General features: G+C 45.2%; 1 protein-coding gene across 6 annotated transcripts; it reads right to left on the bottom strand.

Moving 5' to 3' along the window:
• Positions 1 to 125: 125 nt before the first annotated feature.
• On the bottom strand, positions 126 to 17710 carry LOC144601607 (ankyrin repeat and SOCS box protein 5-like). 6 transcript variants are annotated; one of them, XM_078413819.1, is made up of 6 exons: positions 17594 to 17710; positions 16466 to 16577; positions 9584 to 9774; positions 7623 to 7816; positions 4272 to 4400; positions 126 to 2281 (listed from the first exon to the last, which is right to left on the bottom strand). In XM_078413819.1, exons 2-6 carry the CDS (start codon positions 16477 to 16479, stop codon positions 2042 to 2044), a joined length of 768 nt encoding a protein of 255 aa, XP_078269945.1. In that variant the 5' UTR covers positions 16480 to 16577; positions 17594 to 17710; the 3' UTR covers positions 126 to 2041. The 6 variants fall into 6 exon arrangements, with proteins under 6 accessions (XP_078269945.1, XP_078269948.1, XP_078269944.1 ...); XM_078413822.1 differs by having other exon boundaries at positions 16470 to 16577; XM_078413818.1 differs by having other exon boundaries at positions 17607 to 17709.
• Between the last annotated feature and the right edge of the window lie 4518 nt (positions 17711 to 22228).

The following is a 22228-nucleotide window of genomic DNA, read 5'->3' as shown; positions in this document are numbered from 1 at the left end:
CAACCCTCCAGCAAAATGATCTAATATTCTCAAACCCCTGACTAAACTAAAAAGTCATTCAGGGCAAGGTTGTAGCTGAGTTTGAGCAAAGCTTAAATAGCAACAGCATAATGAAAAGGGGTGTTTTTAATGAGCATTATCAAGCAGTATATTTATTGCCCATCACAACTAATGGTACTCAATAATATGCAAAATAAGGTTTAAGAAGGAAGCCTTAAGAAGGAAGTAAATCTAAAAGGTAATATATCAAAGTAAAATGTAGACCTTCACTGACATCAGTTTGATTCCCTCTTAGTGTTATATTCAATCACTCTATCTATCTGTATTGTCATCAATATTCATTATTAATGCAGGATTAAAAAGAGCATCTGCTTTAAGACGTGGAATAAATAATTTTCTTATATAATCCAGCTGCAAGTAAAGATAAAATATTAAATTAAACATACAGCAGACAACCCTTGTGAACTATAGAGGGGAATGGTGTCTGTTGTTGCTGATTGTTCACTTTAACCGAGTAAGGGATTCACTCAAACCACCGAGCAGTCACGCAGTGACACAACTAAATGTTTTCAAAACGCAAAGCTCTTTTAAACAGCTAAAAATGTGGGGGGTTTTTTTTGCTCCTGCAAGCTAATAAATACCAAAGGCCGAAGATAGACACAAAAAGGTGGAGTAACTTTTTAGTCTCAAGCCGAAATATTGCCTATTCCTTTTCTCCAGAGATGCTGCCTGACCTGCTGAGTTATTCCAGCTTTTTGTGTCATAAGGTCGTAAGTAGTAGGAGCAGAATTAGGCCATTCGGCCCATCAAGTCTACTCCGCCATTCAATCATGGCTGATCTATCTCTTCCTCCGAACCCCATTCTCCTGCCTTCTCCCCGTAACCCCTGACACCCGTACTAATCAAAAATCTATCTCTGCTTTCAAAATATCCATTGACTTGGCCTCCACAGCCTTTTGTGGCAAAGAATTCCATAGATTCACCACCCTCTGACTAAATAAATTCCTTTTTATCTCCTTCCCAAAGGAACGTCCTTTAATTCTGAGGCTATGACCTCTAGTCCTAGTGGAAACATCCTCTCCACATCCACTTTACCCAAGCCTTTCACTATTCGGTACATTTCAATGAAGTCCCCCCTCATTCTCCGAAGCGAGTACAGGCCCAGTGCCTTCAAACACTCATCATAGGTTAACCCGCTCATTTCTGGGATCATTCTAGTATACCTCATCTGGACCCTCTCCAGGGCCAGCACATCCTTCCTCAGACAGGGTGCCCAAAATTGCTCACAATATTCCAAATGCGGCCTGACCAGCGCCATATTGCGCCTCGGGATTACCCTGTGTCTATCTTCGCTTTAAACCAGCATCTGCAGTTCCTTCCTACAAATACTATAAAGGCTGTTTGTTGCATCGTTTAATAGAGTATCATTGCACAAGTGTCGATCGAAGCAATTGCTTGTCGACTTCATTGACCTTCTGCAGTGTAACTAGCAGCATGTGTTATGAGAGACAGTGCTGTCTGATTACTATGGGGCACTCCACCTGTTATAACCAAAATCGGTTCCAAAGAGGTCCGTAATAAAGATAATAGCAGAAGCAGATTCATGTGGAAACTAGTGACATCTCTTGCGGTGAACGGGATGCGGTGCGGTGAACAGGGAGTGGTGACGTTATCTGTTGCAAGCAAAGAGGCATCTATACCAACAGGAAGGAACGCAATGTGCTACGTCTCACATCCAGTTGCTGAAACTCTTTGCTTCATTTTGAGTTCCAGTGTTTACTTCCATCGCAGAATTCCCAAACTCCGCATCCCAAGGAGCCCCTAATTGTGCTTGGCGTCCTCTGAAATCAGCGAATTTTTTAAACGAACAATACACAAAACATCAGGTGAATGAGTCAGGGCATTCTCAGTCATGCTTGAACATGGAATCTCACAAAGCTGAGGTGCAAGGGCAAGTGTCCAGGCACTTTCAAATGTCAGGGTGTCCTAATGGTCAGGTAATGGAAAAGTAACTGGTGGTTGGAATGGGGTGCTTACATGGTTACACCAAGCCAACTACTGAAGCACAATCGTCCAATGTAAGGTTCTTGAACATAAGGTAATTTTTCAGAGACTGGGGGATGTGAAATGTCCTGATGGTCTGTAGTCGCCGATAGCCAACAAACTCTCGGATTTTCAGCCTGCAGGTTTGCTTCAATGATGGTGGGTTCCTCTGATATCCATCGATCCAGGACAGGAAGTTGGTCTTGGAAGCCAACTGCTTGGGGGCCTCTCCAGTGTTCTGAAATAATAATAATAACACACTTCAAAGCTTCAACAGGCATCACAACAGCTCAAAGTTACGAACAGACAACTGTATAGCACGGGAACAGGACCTTTGGCCCGTTCAGTGTCTGTGCCAAACATGATGCCAAATTAAACTAATCTCTTCCTTCTACATGTGATCCTCAGTATCATCCATTTCGCGATGTAAAAATTAAACTCTGCACTGAGGTGGGGGGGGGGGTCTTCAATCTAAAATAAACAGTGTAATTTATTATCAATTTTAAACATTCAAGAGTTAAGGGGGGCACAGTGGTGCAGCGGTAGAGTTGCTGCCTTAGTGTCAGAGGCCCGGGTTCGATCCTGCATTCGGGTGCTGTCTGTATGGAGTTTGTAAGTTCTCCCTGTGACCACGTGGGTTTTCTCCGGGATGCTCCGATTTCCTCCCACCCTCCAAAGACGCGCAGGTTTGTAGGTTAATTGGCTTCTGCAAATTGCCCCTACTGCGTCGGATGTGATAATAGGATAACATGGAACTAGTGACTGGGTGCTCATTAGTTGGCGCGAAGTCAGTGGGCCGAAGGGCCTGCTTCCACGCTGTATCCCTGAATTAAACTGACCTAAATGGCGGCGCTGCCAAAGCAGCTGCGGCTTACCTGCGGTCCATTTGTCTTTGTGTTTTTGTTGTTTTTTTGTCTTAATTGTAGTTGTGATGCCGTGTTTTTGTGTTTGTGTACTGTGTGTGTATGTGGGGGGGAGGGGGGGAACTGTAAAATTGTAAATATGTGTCCCTTCCGAACGGAGACCCGACCTTTGTTTTCTGGGCCGTGTCTCCGTTCCTGCTGCGGCCTACCATCGGCCCAACTCCTGGAGCTGGCGGCCTCCAGGGCTCCGGTTCGCAGAGTCCGCAGACCGGACTAACCATCAGCGGAGCCGGCCGTTCTCGGAGGCTGCGGGAGCGGCTACGACTCGCCTTAGGCTCGGGCCGCGTGGATGCCGACATCGGGAGCTCCGGCAGCGGCAGCGTGTTCGCCCGCCCTGGATCGCGGGGCTTGGGTCGCGGACATTTCACCGTCCGGCGTGGCCTAAAATAGGCCGCGGGATTTTTCTTTGCTGGCCTTCCATCACAGTGAGGAGAGGACTGGTGGAGACTCACTGTGATGGATGTTTCTTTGATGGATGTTTCTTTTTTTTGTGTGTTTTTGGGGTTGTGTAATTTTAATGCCTATTTTAATGCTTTTGTTGTTGGACTGTGGGTGACTGAATTTCGTCCAATTTGGATGACAAATAAAGCTATCTTGAATCTTGAATCTTGAACTAAGTTAAAATAGATGATGTTTGATCAAAACAAAAAATATATATTCTCATTAAAAGAAAGACCGGCTCCATTTACTTCCGCGACACCAACACAAAATATTATCCTCTCATTGAAGATACAACTCTTTCTCCCCATACATACAGCTCTCATCTTAATCAGAGGCACCCCATTTGGTTTGAGTCCCACCTCTGATATTCTGATAACAAAATGTTCCATTTTTTTTTCCATCCTAATGTTTGAACAGGTCGCTAAATAATAGCGGCAAGACCACCTTGAAACGACAAACTAACCTTTTAAATAGAACTGTATTGAGCAGCGAATTCTAGTCATATAGAACAGAAACAAGCCCCTCCATGTCCACGCCAACTATCAAGCCCCCCCCCCACCACACTAATCCCATTTATTTCTCTCACACTCCAATCAACCCATCCTCCTATTCTCCTGCCATTTACCTACAGTGGTAGCAATTTACAGTAGTCATTAACCTACCAACTAGCACATCTTGAGAACCAACTGAAGCCCATTTCCAATCCAAAATGTCACCCATCCTTTTTCTCCAGAGATGCTGCCTGACCCACTGAGTTACTCCGGCACTTTGTGTCTATCTTCAGTATAAACCAGCATCTGCCGTTCCTTCCTACACATAACCATGGAGCAGTTTGTACTCCAGTGTGTCTATGTCCTTCTGTACCTTGTTCCTGTACGTGATCTTTGCTCCGGAGAGGACCAGCAGTCGCAAACAGTCAAGTTGTCCACTGCAGGCAGCCAGGTACATAGGGGTCACGCCCCAGTTGTCAGGAAGGTCTACATCTGCTCCATTCTGAAATGGAAATGATAAAGGCAAAGCTTGGCTCTAAACCGTAACTGCAACTTATTTTCTCTGGAACAGAACTACACGATGGAAGATGAATGGGGTTTCAGAGAAAAGGAAGGATATTTCATCCACAATTAATTTTTTTTTTGCAAAATATTTCACTTTGCGCTTTGATTGTCCGAGAATCGTGCATCATCTTCAAACAAAACCTTGGGCATGTAACATGATGTCTATTCATCTCTGACCTGTGTTCAACCAGCTATCGATCGAAATCGGTGGGCGACACGGTGGCGCAGCGGTAGAGTTGCTGCCTTACAGCGAATGCAGCACCGGAGACTCAGGTTCGATCCTGACTACGGGCGCCGTCTGTACGGAGTTTGTACGTTCTCCCCGTGACCTGCGTGGGTTTTCTCCGAGATCTTCGGTTTCCTCCCACACTCCAAAGACGTACAGGTATGTAGGTTAATTGACTGGGTAAATGTAAGAATTATCCCTAGTGTGTGTAGGATAGTGTTAATGTGCGGGGATCGCTGGGCGGCGCGGACTCGGTGGGCAGAAGGGCCTGTCTCCGCGCTGTATCTCTAAATCTAAATCTAAAAAATCCCTCCTCGCCTGTATCCATTTATTATTGCCAGGCTTTGTCCTGACCCTCTACTCTTCCAGCTTCCTCCACCCTCCCCACCCCCCCCACCCCCACCTCCAACAGTCTGAAGAGGAGTCTCGACCCAAAACGTCACCTATTAATGTTCTCCAGAAATGCTGCCTGACCTGCTGAGTTTACTCCAGCACTGTGTCTTTTTTCCTCGATCCATGCTGATTTATTAATTCCAACACTGCGAGACCTGACCTTGCAAAATGATTTTACACTTGGTATCTTGTCAACAAATGCAAATGTTTACCCCCACAGGGTGGGAGGTACATGGAACAAGCTGCCAGAGGAGGTATTCGAGGCAGGTACTGCAGCAGCATTTACAGGACACTTGGATAGGTACGTGGATAGAAAAGGTTTAGAGGGATGTGGGCTAAAGGTGGGCAGGTGGGACTAGCGTAGATGGAGCATCTTGGTCAGTGGGCTGAACGGCCTGTTTCGGTGCAATACAACTCTATGCCTCTATGGTTCCCCTCCATCCGTTCTGGCTGATGTTTCCTGAAAGGGTTATAAATATGTTCCTGGTGGAATCTCTAGGATCAGTAAAGGTGAACAATCCTTTCCCATGAACGAGATTTGAAGGAATTGGGTGGCCACCATGGGAACCATATTCAGTCAACAGGTATGTAGGTTAATTGGCTGGGCAAATGTAAAAATTGTCCCTAGTGGGTGTAGGATAGTGTTAGTGTGTGGGGGCACGGGCCCGGTGGGCCGAAGGGCCTGTTTCTGCGCTGTATCTCTAAATCTCAAAATCTAAACGATAGAAATAAAATTAGGGTCTGGACATAATTGGGCTCCAATTTGCATTTATTAACTAAGCTCTTCCTTTAGTCGGGGAGGGAGCAAAGTCTTCTACAGCAAAGGCTTCATGAATGGGGGCAGTGAATGGAGCCAAGGCAATTTTAAGCTTTAGCACCACCCATTTGTGTCTGGCATGTGGTTTAAAATTACCCTATTGTATCAAGACAGATGTAATAAATTGATTTTGACTGCAATATTTTAATATTAAAGTAGATTATATTGTTTAATCGAATTAAAAGAAATTCAAACAGGCCGGCAGTAGATCGGAATACTCCACTGTTTATCATAATTATATCCGATAGAATGATCCAGGGAGAGCGAGGTAATTGGATTAAAAATTGATTTGAAGGTAGGAGACAGAGGGTTGCTCTCAGACTGGAGGCTGGGAGCATCATCATATCATATCATATATATACAGCCGGAAACAGGCCTTTTCGGCCCTCCAAGTCCGTGCCGCCCAGCGATCCCCGTACATTAACACTATCCTACACAATTTAGGGACAATTTTTACATTTACCCAGCCAATTAACCTACATACCTGTACGTCTTTGGAGTGTGGGAGGAAACCGAAGATCTCGGAGAAAACCCACGCAGGTCACGGGGAGAACGTACAAACTCCTTACAGTGCAGCACCCGTAGTCAGGATCGAACCTGAGTCTCCGGCGCTGCATTCGCTGTAAAGCAGCAACTCTACCGCTGCGCTACCGTGCCGCCCTGGTGTGGTGTGCAACAGAGATTGGTGTTCGGTTCACTATTGTGCATTATTTATAGTAACTTGGATGGCATGGTTGGGAGAAATCTGGTCTCCCGGTGGCCGAGCACTTCAACTCCCCCTCCCACTCCCAGTCTGCCCTTTCTGTCATGGGCCTCCTCCAGTGCCATTGTGAGGCCCACCGGAAATTGGAGGAACAGCACCTCATATTTCACCTGGGCAGCTTGCAGCCCAGTGGTATGAACATCGACTTCTCCAACTTTAGATAGTTCTTCTGACCCTCTCTTCCCCTCCTCCTTCCCAGATCTCCCTCTATCTTCCTGTCTCCACCTATATCCTTCCTTTGTCCCGCCCCCCTGACATCAGTCTGAAGAAGGGTCTCGACCCGAAACGTCACCCATTCCTTCTCTCCTGAGATGCTGCCTGACCTGCTGAGTTACTCCAGCATTTTGTGAATGGATGGCATGGTTGGTAAGTTTGTGGATGACTCTAATATCAGTGGTATTGTGGAAAGTTATCCAAGATTACAATGTGATCTTGATCAACTAAAATAGTGAGCTAAGGAATGGCAGGTGGAATGCAGATAAATCTGACATGTTGCTTTTTGGTAAGATGTACGCAGGTACTGTTGCAATGTTTAAGAAGCATGTAGACAGGTGCATGGATAGGATAGGTCTATAGGGATTATGGGCCAAACGCAGGCAGGTGGGACTATGAAGAAGGGTCTCGGCCTGAAATTTCACCTATTCCTTTTCTCCAGAGAAGCTGTCTGACCCACTGAGTTACTCCAGATTTTTGTGTCTCTCTTCAGGTGGGACTCGTGCAGATGGGATTTGTTGGTTGGTTTGGGCAAGTTGGACCGAAGGGTCTGTTTCCACACTGTATGACTGACTCTAAAGCAAGGCAGGACTTACATAATAAACGCTAGGGACCCGGGGGGTGTTGTATAAGCCTCAGGCTATGTTCTGATATCCTAGAGCTCTAAGTCTTCAAATTATGATTCAAATTGTCACTGGCAATTATCCCTTGTTATAATGGAATGAGTAAGACGTGTCATAGCACTAACCTGCATGAGCAGCAGAGCACAGTCAGGAAATAGCCCGATCACTGCGTGGAGTGGCGTGGCCCCATGTTTACACTGGCTGTTGGCATCTGCACCGTATTCCAGCAGTAACTCGATACAAGCTCGCTGGCCTTTGTAGGCAGCCCAGTAGAGGGGGCTCTTGCCATAGTAATCCTTCTTATTGATCTGATCCTCACCTGAAACCACACGCCGAGATCAAAAACTAACACCAAAGTGCAATACCCGACACATCAAAAGTCAAGTCAAGTCAAGTCAATTTTATTTGTATAGCACATTTAAAAACAACCCACGTTGACCAAAGTGCTGCACATCTGATTAGGAAAAAAAAAAGAGACATACAGTGGCAGTGCTTTACTATGCCTCAAAGCTTTTTCACATAATCACACACATAGATCTTGTTATTAGCTTCTTGTTAATGTATAAATAAAGAGAATTATTGCTGTTAAAAACACCAGTAACAGTGTTCTGTAATAATACGGTCACTTAGCACTGAGAAATAAACATGCAATATATTTATTAGTTTAGTTTAGCTTAGTTTAGAGAAACAGCGTGGAAACAGGCCCTTCGGCCCACCATGTTCATGCCGTCAATTCCATCAATCACCCGTCCACAGTAGTTCTTTGTTATCCCATTCACGCGTCCAATCCCCACACACGAGGTTCAATTTACTGAGACCAATTAACCTACAAACCCGCATGTCTTTGCGATGTGGATGGAGTCTGGAGCACCCGGAGGAAACCCACATGGTCACGGGGAGAACATGCTAACTCCACACAGACAGCACCCGAGGTCAGGATCGAACCCGAGTCTTTGGCGCTGTGAGGCAGCTGCTCTACCATTGTATTAATAAACTTTGATTTGAATCCTTGCAAATCTCTGCAAGTGGGATAAAGTGAAGCACACCATTCACTGTGCATGAACTACACCAAAAACAACCAGGCTCACCTTCCAAGGTTGAAAGAACTGATTTCTACTGCACTGTATTGTATAAGCTCCCCTGGAGGCTGTCTCTGAAATATGTGGATAAATCATGCAGGATTACAATTAACACTGTTACTCTCTTTCATTTCCACCAAACGTTTCACAGTTCCTTCCCCAGCCATCTACTTAGGATCCTTAATGTGTTCTGCAAAATATGGATTTTAAAGCCCAGATTGCAGACACCTCTGACTTTCACCCCAATGCTACATAATACATGCTTCTAATCTGGCAACAGACTTCTCCAACACTATCTGTAGTGCTGAGCCGAGGTTCTTTAGATGAGGCTTTAGAACCTCTCTGATGGATCACACTTCTTTTGACCACACAGTAAATACCAATCCCTCTCCTCATTTACTAATTCCTCCATAATCATGCAATGATCAACCCCTGTAATCTTATCCTGCCCTTGATCCAAGTGCATTCAATACCCCTTGCACATCTTGGATCCACCTCCGCTCTCAATGCCAGGCACCTCAGATGGATTGTGTAGGAAGGAACTGCAGGTGCTGGTTTAAACCGAAGACAGACTCAAAAAGCTGGAGCAACTCAGCGGGTCAGGCAGCATCTCTGGATAGAAGTAATGGGTGACATTTTGGGTCGAGATCCTTCTTCAGACTGAGAGTCAGGGGAGAGGGAGACACTGAGATAAGGAAGGCAAAGGTGTCAAAACAAGACATCAAAAGAGATGGAGCTCAAGAAAAATGTAGAATAGATCATTGTTAGCTAGGGGAAGATGACAACCAGCTGAGTTAATCCAGCATTTTGTGTCTATCCCCCATTGCTTGATCTCTTTCTCTTCTTTGTAAAGCAATGTGGCTCTTTCTAGTCATTACAACACAATGTAAATGCACGATACTATTGACTCAAGGCAGTTTCTAAAGGGAGAGGGCAGTGTTTCTACCACTGGTGCTATAATCATCTCTGATAAATCTCATGAAATTGAAAGAGCCGGCTTGTTGTACCTGCAACACGGAGCAAGGCCTGCAGTCTTTCAAAGTTCCCTCGGCTTGCTTCACAGTGTAGATCAGTCCATTTGTAGTTGTAATTGGGTGCTGTTCGGTATTGCCTTTCCTCACCTGCTCCTGGATGAAATCTGGTGCTTTTCAGTTCCGTTCCGGACATGGAGCTAATATGAAATCCCATTGTAGTACTTCTGCAGGGGAAAAAGAAACTGGGTGAAGGCCTAGATTGAGTGGAGGTGGAGAGGATGTTTCTTGTAGTGTAGTTTAGTTTAGAGATACAGCTCAGCAACAGGCGATCCCCACACACTAGCACTATCCTACACACACTAGGGACAATCTACAATTTTTACCGAAGCCAATTAACCTTCAAACCTGTAAGTCTTGGGAGCGTGGGAGGAAACCGGAGCACCCAGAGAAAACCCACGCGGTCACAAGGGGAATGTCCAGTCTCCGTACTGACAGCACCCATAGTCAGGCTCACAACCTAGTCTCTGGCGCTGTAAGGCAACAGCTCTACCTCTGCGCCTCCATGCCACCCTCAAAAGTGGGCAATTGTGGAAGAGTCTAGGACTAGAGGGCACAGCCTCAGAATAAAAGGATGTACATTGAGAATGGAGATGAGGAGGAACTTCATTAGCCAAAGGCTGGTGAATCTGTGGAATTCATTTTCACAGACAACGGTGGCTAAGTCATTGGGTATTTTTAAAGCAGAGAATGATAGATTCTTGATTAGTAAGGATGTTAAAGGGTAGGGGGAGATGGCAGGAGAATGGGGTCGAGAGGGAAAAATTGATCAGCCATGATTGGATGGTGGAGCAGACTCGATGAGCCTGTAATGTAAAAAAAATGTAATGTAAAATGAGCCTGTTAATGTAAAAAAAATAAAATTGTCCCTAGTGTGTGTAGGATAGTGTTAATGTGCGGGGATCACTGGGCGGCGCGGACCCGGTGGGCCAAAGGTCCTGTTTCCGCGCTGTATCTCTAAAAAAAAAAGAAAGCAAGGGTTATTTGAAGTTAGAGAAGTCAATATTCATACCGCTGGGGTGTAAGCTGCCCAAGCAAAATATGACTAATTACAGCCCTGGCATCATCTTCATACATGTCTTCTATATCCTCTCTAACACAACCACATATTTCCTGTGGTAATGTGATCAGAACTATACAACATACAGGTCCACCACTGATTTTATGGCAACTGGTAGTCTGGCACCTTCTTTAATCCAGAAAGAATTACGAGGGCGCACTTGAAAACCCCCCCTGGAAGTCCCCCCGAAAATGCAGCACTTAGGCTGGATAAGCTGGCCGATCTCGACCTCATCCGCCACCGACCAGCGGGACAAATTTGATCCCTGCGGCCGGGGCTCTGGAACTCCAGACCGGCCCGAGCCGGCAGATCTGTTCCCTTGGATGACATCCGACATCGGGATCTCAGCCCCACTGAGGTCGTTACCTCTGTTGGTCCGGCAAAACGGATAATCCAGCAAGGCTCTGGAACCAACAACCAAAATCAATCCGACACTCCCCGAGTAAATCATACCCAAGCCAAGTTTAGAATATTCTTTAAATATAGATTGAGGACATTTGATCTGTCACAGCTGTGCTGTATTTCTGGACTAAATTTAATTCTATTGTTTTCACCCTCTGCCCCCCCCCCCCCCCCCCCCCCATTACCCCCACTCCTTCCAAACTTCTTTAAATACTTTTCTATTTCTTTTCAAAACTTATTATTTATTTTGCTTTCAAGACTGCTAACGGCATGGCATTCCAAGCTGGAAGAACTTCCAATGTAAGACTCAGTCTTTTATTCACAAATATTCAAGCAATGTTCAATTTGGTCGTAGCATTGGGGCAAGGTCATCTGGTTCCATTTCACTTGACATAAGGCTGCCTCGTACACTGCAGGCTGGCCTACATCGATGCAGTAATCAGCAGTTGCTAAGGCAAAGTTAGGTTCAAAGAACATTATAGTGGAGCTGGTACAAAAAGATTCTGAGTTAATTTGTATCCTAAGTTTAGATTTAGATTTAGAGATACAGCGTGGAAACAGGCCCTTCGGCCCACCGGGTCCGTGCCGCCCAGCGATCCCTGCACATTAACACTATCCTACACACACTAGGGACAATTTTTTTAAACATTTACCCAGTCAATTAACCTACATACCTGTACGTCTTTGGAGTGTGGGAGGAAACCGAAGACCTCGGAGGAAACCCACGCAGGTCACGGGGAGAACGTACAAACTCCGTACAGACGGCGCCCGTAGTCAGGATCAAACCTGAGTCTCCGGCGCTGCATTCGCTGTAAGGCAGCAACTCTACCGCTGCGCCACCTTGCCGCCTCATCTCGATTAATGGTGGGTGTGTCCGGAAGTCAGAAGAAGAGTTACTCCATTTAAAAACTGATGAATCTGAACATTGATGTTCCCCGATCAAATCAAAGCCTTCTTGATTTGAACTGAAATATGCTGTAGCACAAAGATATTTTCTGGTAGAAAATGCAACCGAGTTTGACAAAGGTTTATGAGCTTCTGCTAATATTATTGCTGCTCTTTTTAGTTTTCCAAAGTATGACGTTCTTACTGTTAAAGTAGAATGCTCCAATTTATTGGATCGTGTGAGTATTCATTTGAGGTTTAGCAAGAGGAGAATTCAGATCAATTCAAGATCATTGAAAGGCGTGTTGGTTACAAATGTTTATTTTTCTCTAATGATGAGTAAATTTGGAAGCGTGAAAGTGAACTGGATGTCTCACAACCGATTTAGATCTGAAATTAGCTTGGCATGTTATAGAAACTTGAGAACTTAACAGATGGAAGTGGCAATGAAGTATGTGACCTCCTGGGTCTTCCCCACAATCATGACTCATCCCGCATCTTGTTAACTTTCCTGCTTTGTCTCATATCCAATGATTCTCTTGGTGTTTGAAGATCTCAGCCTTGAATATATTCAATGCCCTCCAAATATATTCAATGCCTCCAAAGCCCCCGGAGACAGAGATTTCTAAAGACTTGCACTCATAAGTTCATAAGTGATATGAGCAGAATTAGGCCATTTGTCCCATCACTTCTACTCAGCCATTCAATCATGGCTGATCTGTCTTTCCCTCTCAACCCCATTCTCCTGCCTTCTCCCCATAACCCCTGACACCCGCACTAATCAATCTAAGAGTCTATCAATCTCTGCCTTAAAAATATCCATTGACTTGGCCTTCTCTGCAAAGGCGTTTCTTTACAGCTCAGACCAAAATGTCCTCCAACTTATCTTTGGACTTCACACCCTAGTTTTAGTCTTGCGATGTCCACTATGTCAAGCCCTCTCAAACATTTTATGGTTCAAGAAAATCACTTCTCGTTCTTTGAAACTCCATTCGATTTAGGCCAACCTTTCTTTGTTTCTGATATAACTTCATAAGTTATAGGAGTAGAATTAGGCCATTCAGCCCATCAAGTCTACTCCATCATTCAATCATGGCTGATCAATCTTACCCTCTCAACCACATTCTCCTGCCTTCTCCCCATAACCCCTGACACCCGGACTAAACATAGGAGAAGTTCTTCATTCTAGGAACCAACCAACTGAAGTTACACTGTGTTGCCTCAGGCACAGAGCTGCACACACAAACCAAATTGTGGCCACAGCAAATTTCTGTACTATCTTAGCAAGATATCCTTACTCTTGTATTGATTGAGTACTGTGCCATTGCAGTAAAAGGCCAAAATGCATTTTTCACAGCTACCTGCATACTGTATGTATACTTTCTGTATCTCGTACACAAGCGCACGCTCTGTCCTAAATTTCTAGCTCTTTAACATTAAAACAAACAGTTTTTCATTCTTCCTGCCAAAATGTGTAACTTCCCAGTCTTCCACATTTATTATTTCCTTTCCCATTCACTTATTCCGTCCATCTCCCTTTGTAGATGTTTTGGCATCTGTCTCATAGCTCATTAACTAACATCAGCAAACGTGGATACATTACAGTGTATTTTCACCCGAGTCATTAATATAAACCGGGGCTGGTACTGATCCCCATTCCCACACCGTCAACAACCTGCCAATCTTAAAAATATTCATTTACTCCCATTTTCATCTGTCCACTAACCAACCCTCTCACCATTCAAATATGTTACGCCTATCCCCACAATTCTTTATTTTACGTAGCAATTTTTATCTGTCAATATAACCATGTTTTGAAAATCCAGAAAGGCTACATCTGCAGGTTACTCATTGCTTCCGCCCTCAAAAAATGTTATCTTTATCAAACATTGTGTTTGACGACTTCCCCTTGATAAAATCACATTATCTCTGCTGAATCAAAGTACTGTTTGAGGCACCTCATATATCGCTTGAAAAGCTTATACCCCAGCGGTATGAACATTGACTTCTCTAACTTCAAGTAATCCTGGCTTATCCTTGCTTTCCCTCTCTCTCTCCATCCCTCCCCCTTCCCCGACAACCCTTACGGTCTCAGATTACATTTTATCTGTTTACTTTGTCGTTACCTTCTCCCAGCTAACAATGATCTATTCTACATTTTCCTTGATCTTCATTCCCTTTGTCCTGTTTCCACACCTTACACTTCTTTATCTATGTATCTCACTCTCCTCTGACATCAGTCTGAAGAAGGGTCTCGACTCGAAACATCACCCATTCCTTCTCTCCAGAGATGCTGACCGTCCCACTGAGTTACTCCAGCATTTTGTGTCTATCTACAGTTTTATTAACACCATTACTATGTCCATTATGCTGGAGTCTAACAAATCGATGAAAACTAATGTTGGGTTAACTCGTCTGTGGTTTCTTATTGTTTTTGTTTCTTCTCTTTCTAAAAAAAAACTATGATACTATATTTGTTACAATAGACAATAGACAATAGGTGCAGGAGGAGGCCATTTGGCCCTTCGAGCCAGCACCGGCATTCAATGTGATCATGGCTGATCATTCTCAATCAGTACCCCGTTCCTGCCTTCTCCCCATACCACCTGACTCCACTATGCTTAAGAGCTCTATCTAGCTCTCTCTTGAATGCATTCAGAGAATTGGCCTCCACTGCCTTCTGAGGCAGAGAATTCCACAGATTCACAACTCTCTGACTGAAAAAGTTTTTCCTCATCTCAGTTCTAAATGGCCTACCCCTTATTCTTAAACTGTGGCCCCTTGTTCTGGACTCCCCCAACATTGGGAACATGTTTCCTGCCTCTAACATGTCCAACCCCTTAATAATCTTATACGTTTCAATAAGATGTCCTCTCATCCTTCTAAATTCCAGTGTATACAAGCCTAGTCGCTCCAGTCTTTCAACATATGATAGTCCCGCCATTCCGGGAATTAACCTAGTAAACCTATGCTGCACGCCCTCAATAGCAAGAATATCCTTCCTCAAATTTGGAGACCAAAACTGCACACAGTACTCCAGGTGCGGTCTCACAAGGGCCCTGTACAACTGCAGAAGGACCTCTTTGCTCCTATACTCAACTCCTCTTGTTATGAAGGCCAACATTCCATTGGCTTTCTTCACTGCCTGCTGTACCTGCATGCTTCCTTTCAGTGACTGATGCACTAGGACACCCAGATCTCGTTGTACGTCCCCTGTTCCTAAATTGACACCATTCAGATAATACTCTGCCTTCCTATTCTTACAACCAAAGTGGATAACCTCACACTTATCCACATTAAACTGCATCTGCCATGCATCCGCCCACTCACACAACCTGTCCAAGTCACCCTGCAACCTCATAGCATCTTCCTCACAGTTCACACTACCACCCAGCTTTGTATCATCTGCAAATTTGCTAATGGTACTTTTAATCCCTTCATCCAAGTCATTAATGTATATTGTAAATAGCTGCGGTCCCAGCACCGAGCCTTGCGGTACCCCACTAGTTACTGCCTGCCATTCTGAAAGGGACCCATTTATCCCCACTCTTTGCTTTCTGTCTGTCAACCAATTTTCTATCCATGTCAGTACCCTACCTCCAATACCATGTGCTCTAATTTTGCCCACTAATCTCCTATGTGGAACCTTGTCAAAGGCTTTCTGAAAGTCAAGGTACACCACATCCACCGGCTCTCCCCTGTCAATTTTCCTAGTTACATCCTCAAAGAATTCCAGAAGATTAGTCAAGCATGATTTCCCCTTCGTAAATCCATGCTGACTCGGAACAATCCTGTTACTACTATCCAAATGCTCCGCAATTTCGTCTTTTATAATTGACTCCAGCATCTTCCCCACCACTGATGTCAGACTAACTTGTCTATAATTTCCCGTTTTCTCTCTCCCTCCTTTCTTAAAAAGTGGGACAACATTAGCTACCCTCTAATCCACAGGAACTGATCCTGAATCTATAGAGCATTGGAAAATGATTTCCAATGCGTCCACAATTTCTAGCGCCACCTCCTTAAGTACTCGGGGATGCAGACCATCAGGCCCTGGGGATTTATCTGCCTTCAGTCCCATCAGTCTACCCAACACCATTTCCTGCCTAATGTGGATTTCCTTCAGTTCCTTCGTCACCTTAGGATCTCCGGCCACTAGAACATCTGGGAGATTGTTTGTATCTTCCTTAGTGAAGACAGATCCAAAGTACCTGTTCAACTCGTCTGCCATTTCCTTGTTCCCCATAATAAATTCCCCCGCTTCCGTCTTCAAGGGACCCACATTTGCCTTGACTATTTTTTTCCTCTTTACATACCAAGTAATTTGGTGGAATTATCCCAGAATCCTGGGAATTCTGAACGGCAGGCATTCATTTCTATGACAAGAAAGTAATTTATTTTCAAACCTTGCAACTATACGGCCACTGATCCCAATTATCCCCACTCTTCAATGTGAGAGAATGTGTGCATTTAGCATTAATTCCCATGTCAGCAATGATTTCAAAACATACCTACCAGTCGTCATGAATGTCCTTCTTCAAAGCTGTCACCGTAATGTTACTGGTTCACAAAGGTTTTACCATCCCTTGGATGAGCTGTTCCTGAAGACCAGACTGCGACGCTCTGCATGTAATGTGACAAATGCATTTAAAAGGCTTAACTTAAAACTCCTTACTTTGATAGCTAGTCGCCAAATGCCTGTGATAGCCAAGAAAAAATCAGTTGAAACCTTCTTCCCAATATCTTTAGATATTGAAGACATGAATATTGAAATATTTTCATGTCACCCAGAATTTTAAAAAAAATCAATGGATAACCCTCCTTTCATATAACGAGAAAACACATTTTCATATTTTATCTTTTGCCATTACTTCTGACGACATCAAGAAAATTTGAAAATGCTGCTCTTACATTCACACTTGCTGCAAGTGACAAGAGGTGCATTTGTTTTTTGGAGTCTCACTATCACCCTCAATCACCCAGCATTGCCACAACATACCCTGGGGTTTCAGGGAAACATGGAACAATAAGCAGGGAATAATAACTCCCCTCTTTGAAATACAGCAAGACTGAAGCTAATACAAGAGGTTGCTCTACCACACTGGCTGAGATTGACCAGCACTGCTGCACAGATCCAAGCTCACCTGCATGGCCCCATCAATGGCAATCAAGCCATGGCGGGTAGTTACTGAATGACTCTAAGCAATTCTGACTCACAAAAGTTTACGCTTAATTGCCGAGTTTTCAGGTGATCCTAAGGGCCTCTCTGTGCTGTCAGGGTCTCCATCTCCAGTGACCTTCCAAGAGGTCCACCTGCACTTTGAGTAGCTTGTGACCATACACTTGCCCTCCAAGCAGAGGTGACTCAAAGTGCCACATTTCTGGCTACATTTGGAAATCCAGAAATCCCACTGACATGGGGAATTTAACATAAACAGGTGAACAATAATGCATTACCCTGCCCACAAATTGAACAGGAGCAGAGAGAGCAAGGGGAGGTGGATGAGGTTTTGGGCCCCTCTCTCTCCCTCTCTCTCTGCAGCAGCCAGCACGACCCCAGTGCACAGGCCGGGAATTGGTGCATTGGTGCGAGCAGACCCTCCCGCACACTGGACCCAAGCCCCTGCCCCTGCCCTCACGGTGCTGCCTTGCCAGGTTAGCGGTGCTCTGCTCTCCGCGGTGCTGAACTCCGTCCTGCCGAACCCGCACGTAAAGCCACAGCGGCAGCATGCATGCGCGCCCCCGAGCGTCCATGCGCGCCCCCGAGCGTCCATGCGCGCCCCCGAGCGTGCAATGCGCGCCCCCGAGCGTGCAATGCGCGCCCCCGAGCGTGCAATGCGCGCCCCCGAGCCTCCAAACTCTCTCACCTGACTGCAAAACTTTGCATTTGTTTGCAAACATTCCGCACATTGCACCCGACTCTAAATACACATACTTGAAATAAGACACAACTGCTGCAGTCCCCCATGTCAAGAGCGGCCTTCATTCATTCAGCACACACACACACATTCTCAATGGGCTGCTTAAACTCATTCCCTGCAGTTCAAGGCGTTTATTTCTCTCCTTGTCTCAATATCAGTGAAATCAATTCTAAAGCTCCAGTGCTGCATTAGGTATAATGGACTATTGAGCATAGACCATGGGTCAATAGGAGGCAATAAAACACAGGAGGTCAAAGAAAGACGCAAGGTGCCTGAGTAACTGGATCAGGGAGCATCTCTGGAGAACATGGACAGGTGATGTTTTGGGTTGGGATCCTTCTTCTGACCGATTGTAGAGGGTGGGTGGGGAAAGCTGGAAGAATAGGGGAGGGGAGGGGAGGGGAGGGGGGGGGGCAGGACAAACCCTGACAAAGTGACAGGTGAGGGGGGGAGAGGTAGGGGTGCCAACTATCTCACTCCCAAATAAGGGACAAGGTGACATCACCGCCCTGCGCCCCACGTGACCTCACCCAGGCAGCGACCACGTGCTCCTGCTCCACCAACGGCTGTCTTCCGGGCCGGGAGGCGGGTTGCTACGCAACCTCCGTTAGGTGGCGCCCGGGCCTCCGGACCTACACTGTCCGGACTTAGTGTCCGGACCTACAGTGTCCGGGCCTATAGTGCCCCCCCCGGCCTAATACACCAAGGGCAGTCCCATACAGGACAAACCAATTTAGCCCAATATACGGGATGTCCCGGCTAATACGGGACAGATGGCAACCCTAGGGAGGGGTGGGGGAGGTAATGGGTAGATGGTTGGACAAAGGCAAAAGACAACAGACTGCTGAGTCTCCTGGTTGCTGACCATTTTAAGTCATCTTCCTATAGTGACCATTCTGTCTTGGGAGAGTGAGACCACACGTAAACTGAAGGAACAGCACCTCCTATTGTGCTTGGGTAGCTCACAATCCAAAGGTATGAGCATTGAATGTAGAAAGGAACTGCAGATTCTGGTATAGACACAAAGTGCTGGAGTAACTCAGCCGGTTCAGGCGGCATCTCTGGAGCGAAAGGATGGGTGACATTTCGGGTCGGGACCCTTCTTTAGACTGAAAGTATAGGTGAGGGAACAGGAGGTCAGGAAAGGCCAGAACAAAGCAGGGCCAGAAACAGATGACTGAAGAAGGGTGGAGACCATAATGGCCCATTGTTGGCTAGGGAATAGGTGATAACAAAGGTATACCAGGGTGCGGACAGTGGAAGTAGGACAACTCAGGTGGGGAAGAGGGGTGGGGGAGAGGGGGGGCAGGGGTTACTTAAAAGTAGCAAAATCAACGTTCATACCGCTGGGTTGAAGGCTGCCCAAGTGAAATATGAGGTGCTGTTCCTCCAATTTGCGTGTGGCCTCACTCTGACAGTGGAGGAGGCCCAGGATAGAAAGGTCAGTGTGGGAATGGGAAGGGGAGTTAAAATGTTTGGAAACCGTGAGATCACATAGGCCATGGCGGACTGAGCGTAGGTGTTCAGCAAAACAATCGGCCAGCCTGCGCTTGGTCTCACCGATACATAGGAGTCCACACCAAGAACAACGGATACAGTAGATGAGGTTGTAGGAGACGCACCTAAAAGGACTTTCACTTGGAGGGGGTTAGTATAAGGCCAGTCGTTGCTTGACAGAAGACACAATTGTTGCAGGCCGAAGCCGAAAGCTATCTTCACTAAACACTTGTGCACACACATTTTCAGCATAGGGTGCTTCAACTCAAATTCCTGAAGTTCTGGACAATTTTTTCCTCTCCTTGTCTCAATATCAGTGAAATCAATTCTAAAGCTTCAGTGCTGCATTAGGTATAACAGGCTATTGAGCATAGAGAAAGGATCTATAAGAGGTGGTAAAACAATAGACACAAGGTGCTAGAATAATTCAGTGGGTCAGGTAGCACGACTAGAGAACAGAGGTGGGTGATATTTTGGGTTGGGACCCTTCTTTAGATTGATGATAGAGGTTGGAGAGAGAAAACTGGAGGGACAGGGCAAAGCCTGACAAGTGATAGGTGGATACAGTTGAGGCAGGGGGGGGGGGAGGGTGGTGATAGGTAGATGGTTGGACGAAGGGCAGAGACACAGACTGCTGAATCTGCTGGTTGCTAACCATTTTAACTCCTCTTCCCATTTCCACATTGACCATTCTGTCCCAGGCCTCCAGTGCCAGAGTGAGACCACATGCAAACTGGAGGAACACCACCTCATATCGTGCTTGGCAGCTTACAACACAACGGTATGAACATTGAATTCTTCAGTTAGGTAACTATAAAATCCTCCCCCTCTCTCTTCTTCCCCTACACATTTTTACATCTTCCTACTACCAGGAGCAAACTTGAAACAATTACATTTTAGCTCACTTCACTAAATTGATATAGATTGTGAAAGGCTGGGTGCATTAATCTCTGTTGTGCCCCACTCCTAATGGACTTCCAACCGGTAAATGATCCGACCATGCCCACTCTTTACTTTCTGTTAGATCATACACTTCAGTATATTACTTCCAAATCCCTGTATTTTAGCTTTGACAAACTTCCTGTGACATTTGAATGAATGAATGAATGTTTATTGGCCAAGTATGTGCATATACAAGGAATGTGCCTTGGTGCTCCGCTCACAAATGACAACACAAACATACAGTTGACAATTAAGAATAAAGCATAAACACATCAAAACAATAAGGATACAACATTACGGTCTAAACCTGTGGGTGGAAATAAACCAGAGCAAAAAGAGACTACAGACTTTGGTTATTGAGTGGAACTATCACTCGTGGAAAGAAGCTGTTTTTATGTCTGGCTATCTGCCCTTTAGACATCTTCCTAAAATTATAATGCATCCCATCTCTTGTTTTGTTTCGTTTATTGTCATGTGTCCCAAAGTACAGTGAAAAGTTTTTGTTGCATGCTAATCAGTCAGCGGAAAGACAATACATGATTACAATCAAGCCATCTACAGTGCACAGATACATGATAAAGGGAAGAATGTTTAGTGCAAGATAAAGTAAGATATTTAAAGATAGTCTGAGGGTCTCCGATGAAATAGATGGTAGCTCAGGACTGCTCCACTGCTCTCCACTTGTTGATAGGATGGCTCAGTTGCTTCATAACAGCTGGGAAAAAACTGTCCCTGAATCTGGAGGTGTGCGTTTTAACACTTCGATACCTCTTGCCTGATGGGATAGAGAAAAGTGGCCAGGGTGAGACGGATCCTTAATTATGCTGGTGGCCTTGCCTAGGCAGCATGAGGTGCAGATGGAGTCAATGGAAGGGAGGTTGGTTTGTGTGATGGGCTGGGCTTGCAGTCTTGGATGGAGCTGTTCCCAAACCATGCTGTGATGCATCCCAATAAAATGCTTTCTACAGTGCATCTGTAGGAGTTGGTGAGAGTTGTTGTGGATATGTCGAACCTCCAAAGCCTTCTAAGTAAGTCGAGGCATTAGTCTGCTTTCTTGGCCATTGCTTCGATATTGGTGGGCCGGGATAAGTTGTTGGTGAAATTTACTCCTCGGAATTAAGCTTTAAACCATCCCTTCTTCCGTGCCATCAATGCATGCCAGGGTATGTGTACCACTTCACTTCCTGCAGTTGATCACAATCTCCTTCGCCTTGCTGACATTGGGAGAGATATTGAGACATCATCCATTCTATTAGCTACATACTCAAGGAACTTCAGCAGATGAGCCAACCAGATTTTCTTTTCATTGGCTTAGCTCAATCCTATTACAGGATTCTTTTCAAGTTCTGTGATTCTAGTTTGGATAGTCATGGAATGTCAACATAATAAAAGGCACACGGAATCTCAAAAATAAATATATTCATTATAAATTCCAGCATTTTTCCTACTCTTGACATTGAACCAGCAGGTCAAAAATGTCCCTGTTTTAACTCTTTCTCCTTTCTTCAGTAGTGGGATCACATTTGCTATGCTCCAATCCACAGAATCAATACCAGAACATACAAACCCATAGAAGCATATAACCAGAGCATCTACCATTTCTAACACAAACTCTTTCAAGACTCTGGGACACAACTCATTGGACTCCTTTGGATTTATTGGCTTTCAATCTCGCCACTGTTTCTTGCTATTTTTTTCACTCATACTTAATTCTTTCAGTTCCTCATTCCCACTGTTTAGTTCAGTTTAGAGATGCAGCGTGGAAAGAGGCCCTTCAGCCCGCAGAGTCTGTGCCAACAAGCTACCCCCACACGATCCGACAGACTGGGAACAATTTACAAATTTACCAAGCCAATTAGCCTACAAACCTGCACATCTTTGAGTCTGGGAGAAACCCGGAGCACCCGGAGAAAA

The sequence above is a fragment of the Rhinoraja longicauda genome, chromosome 17, assembly GCF_053455715.1.
Source record: "Rhinoraja longicauda isolate Sanriku21f chromosome 17, sRhiLon1.1, whole genome shotgun sequence".
Lineage (NCBI taxonomy): Eukaryota > Metazoa > Chordata > Chondrichthyes > Rajiformes > Arhynchobatidae > Rhinoraja > Rhinoraja longicauda.
The sequence above is the reverse complement of the archived record's forward strand: the minus strand, read 5'-3'. Positions and strand labels throughout refer to the sequence as shown.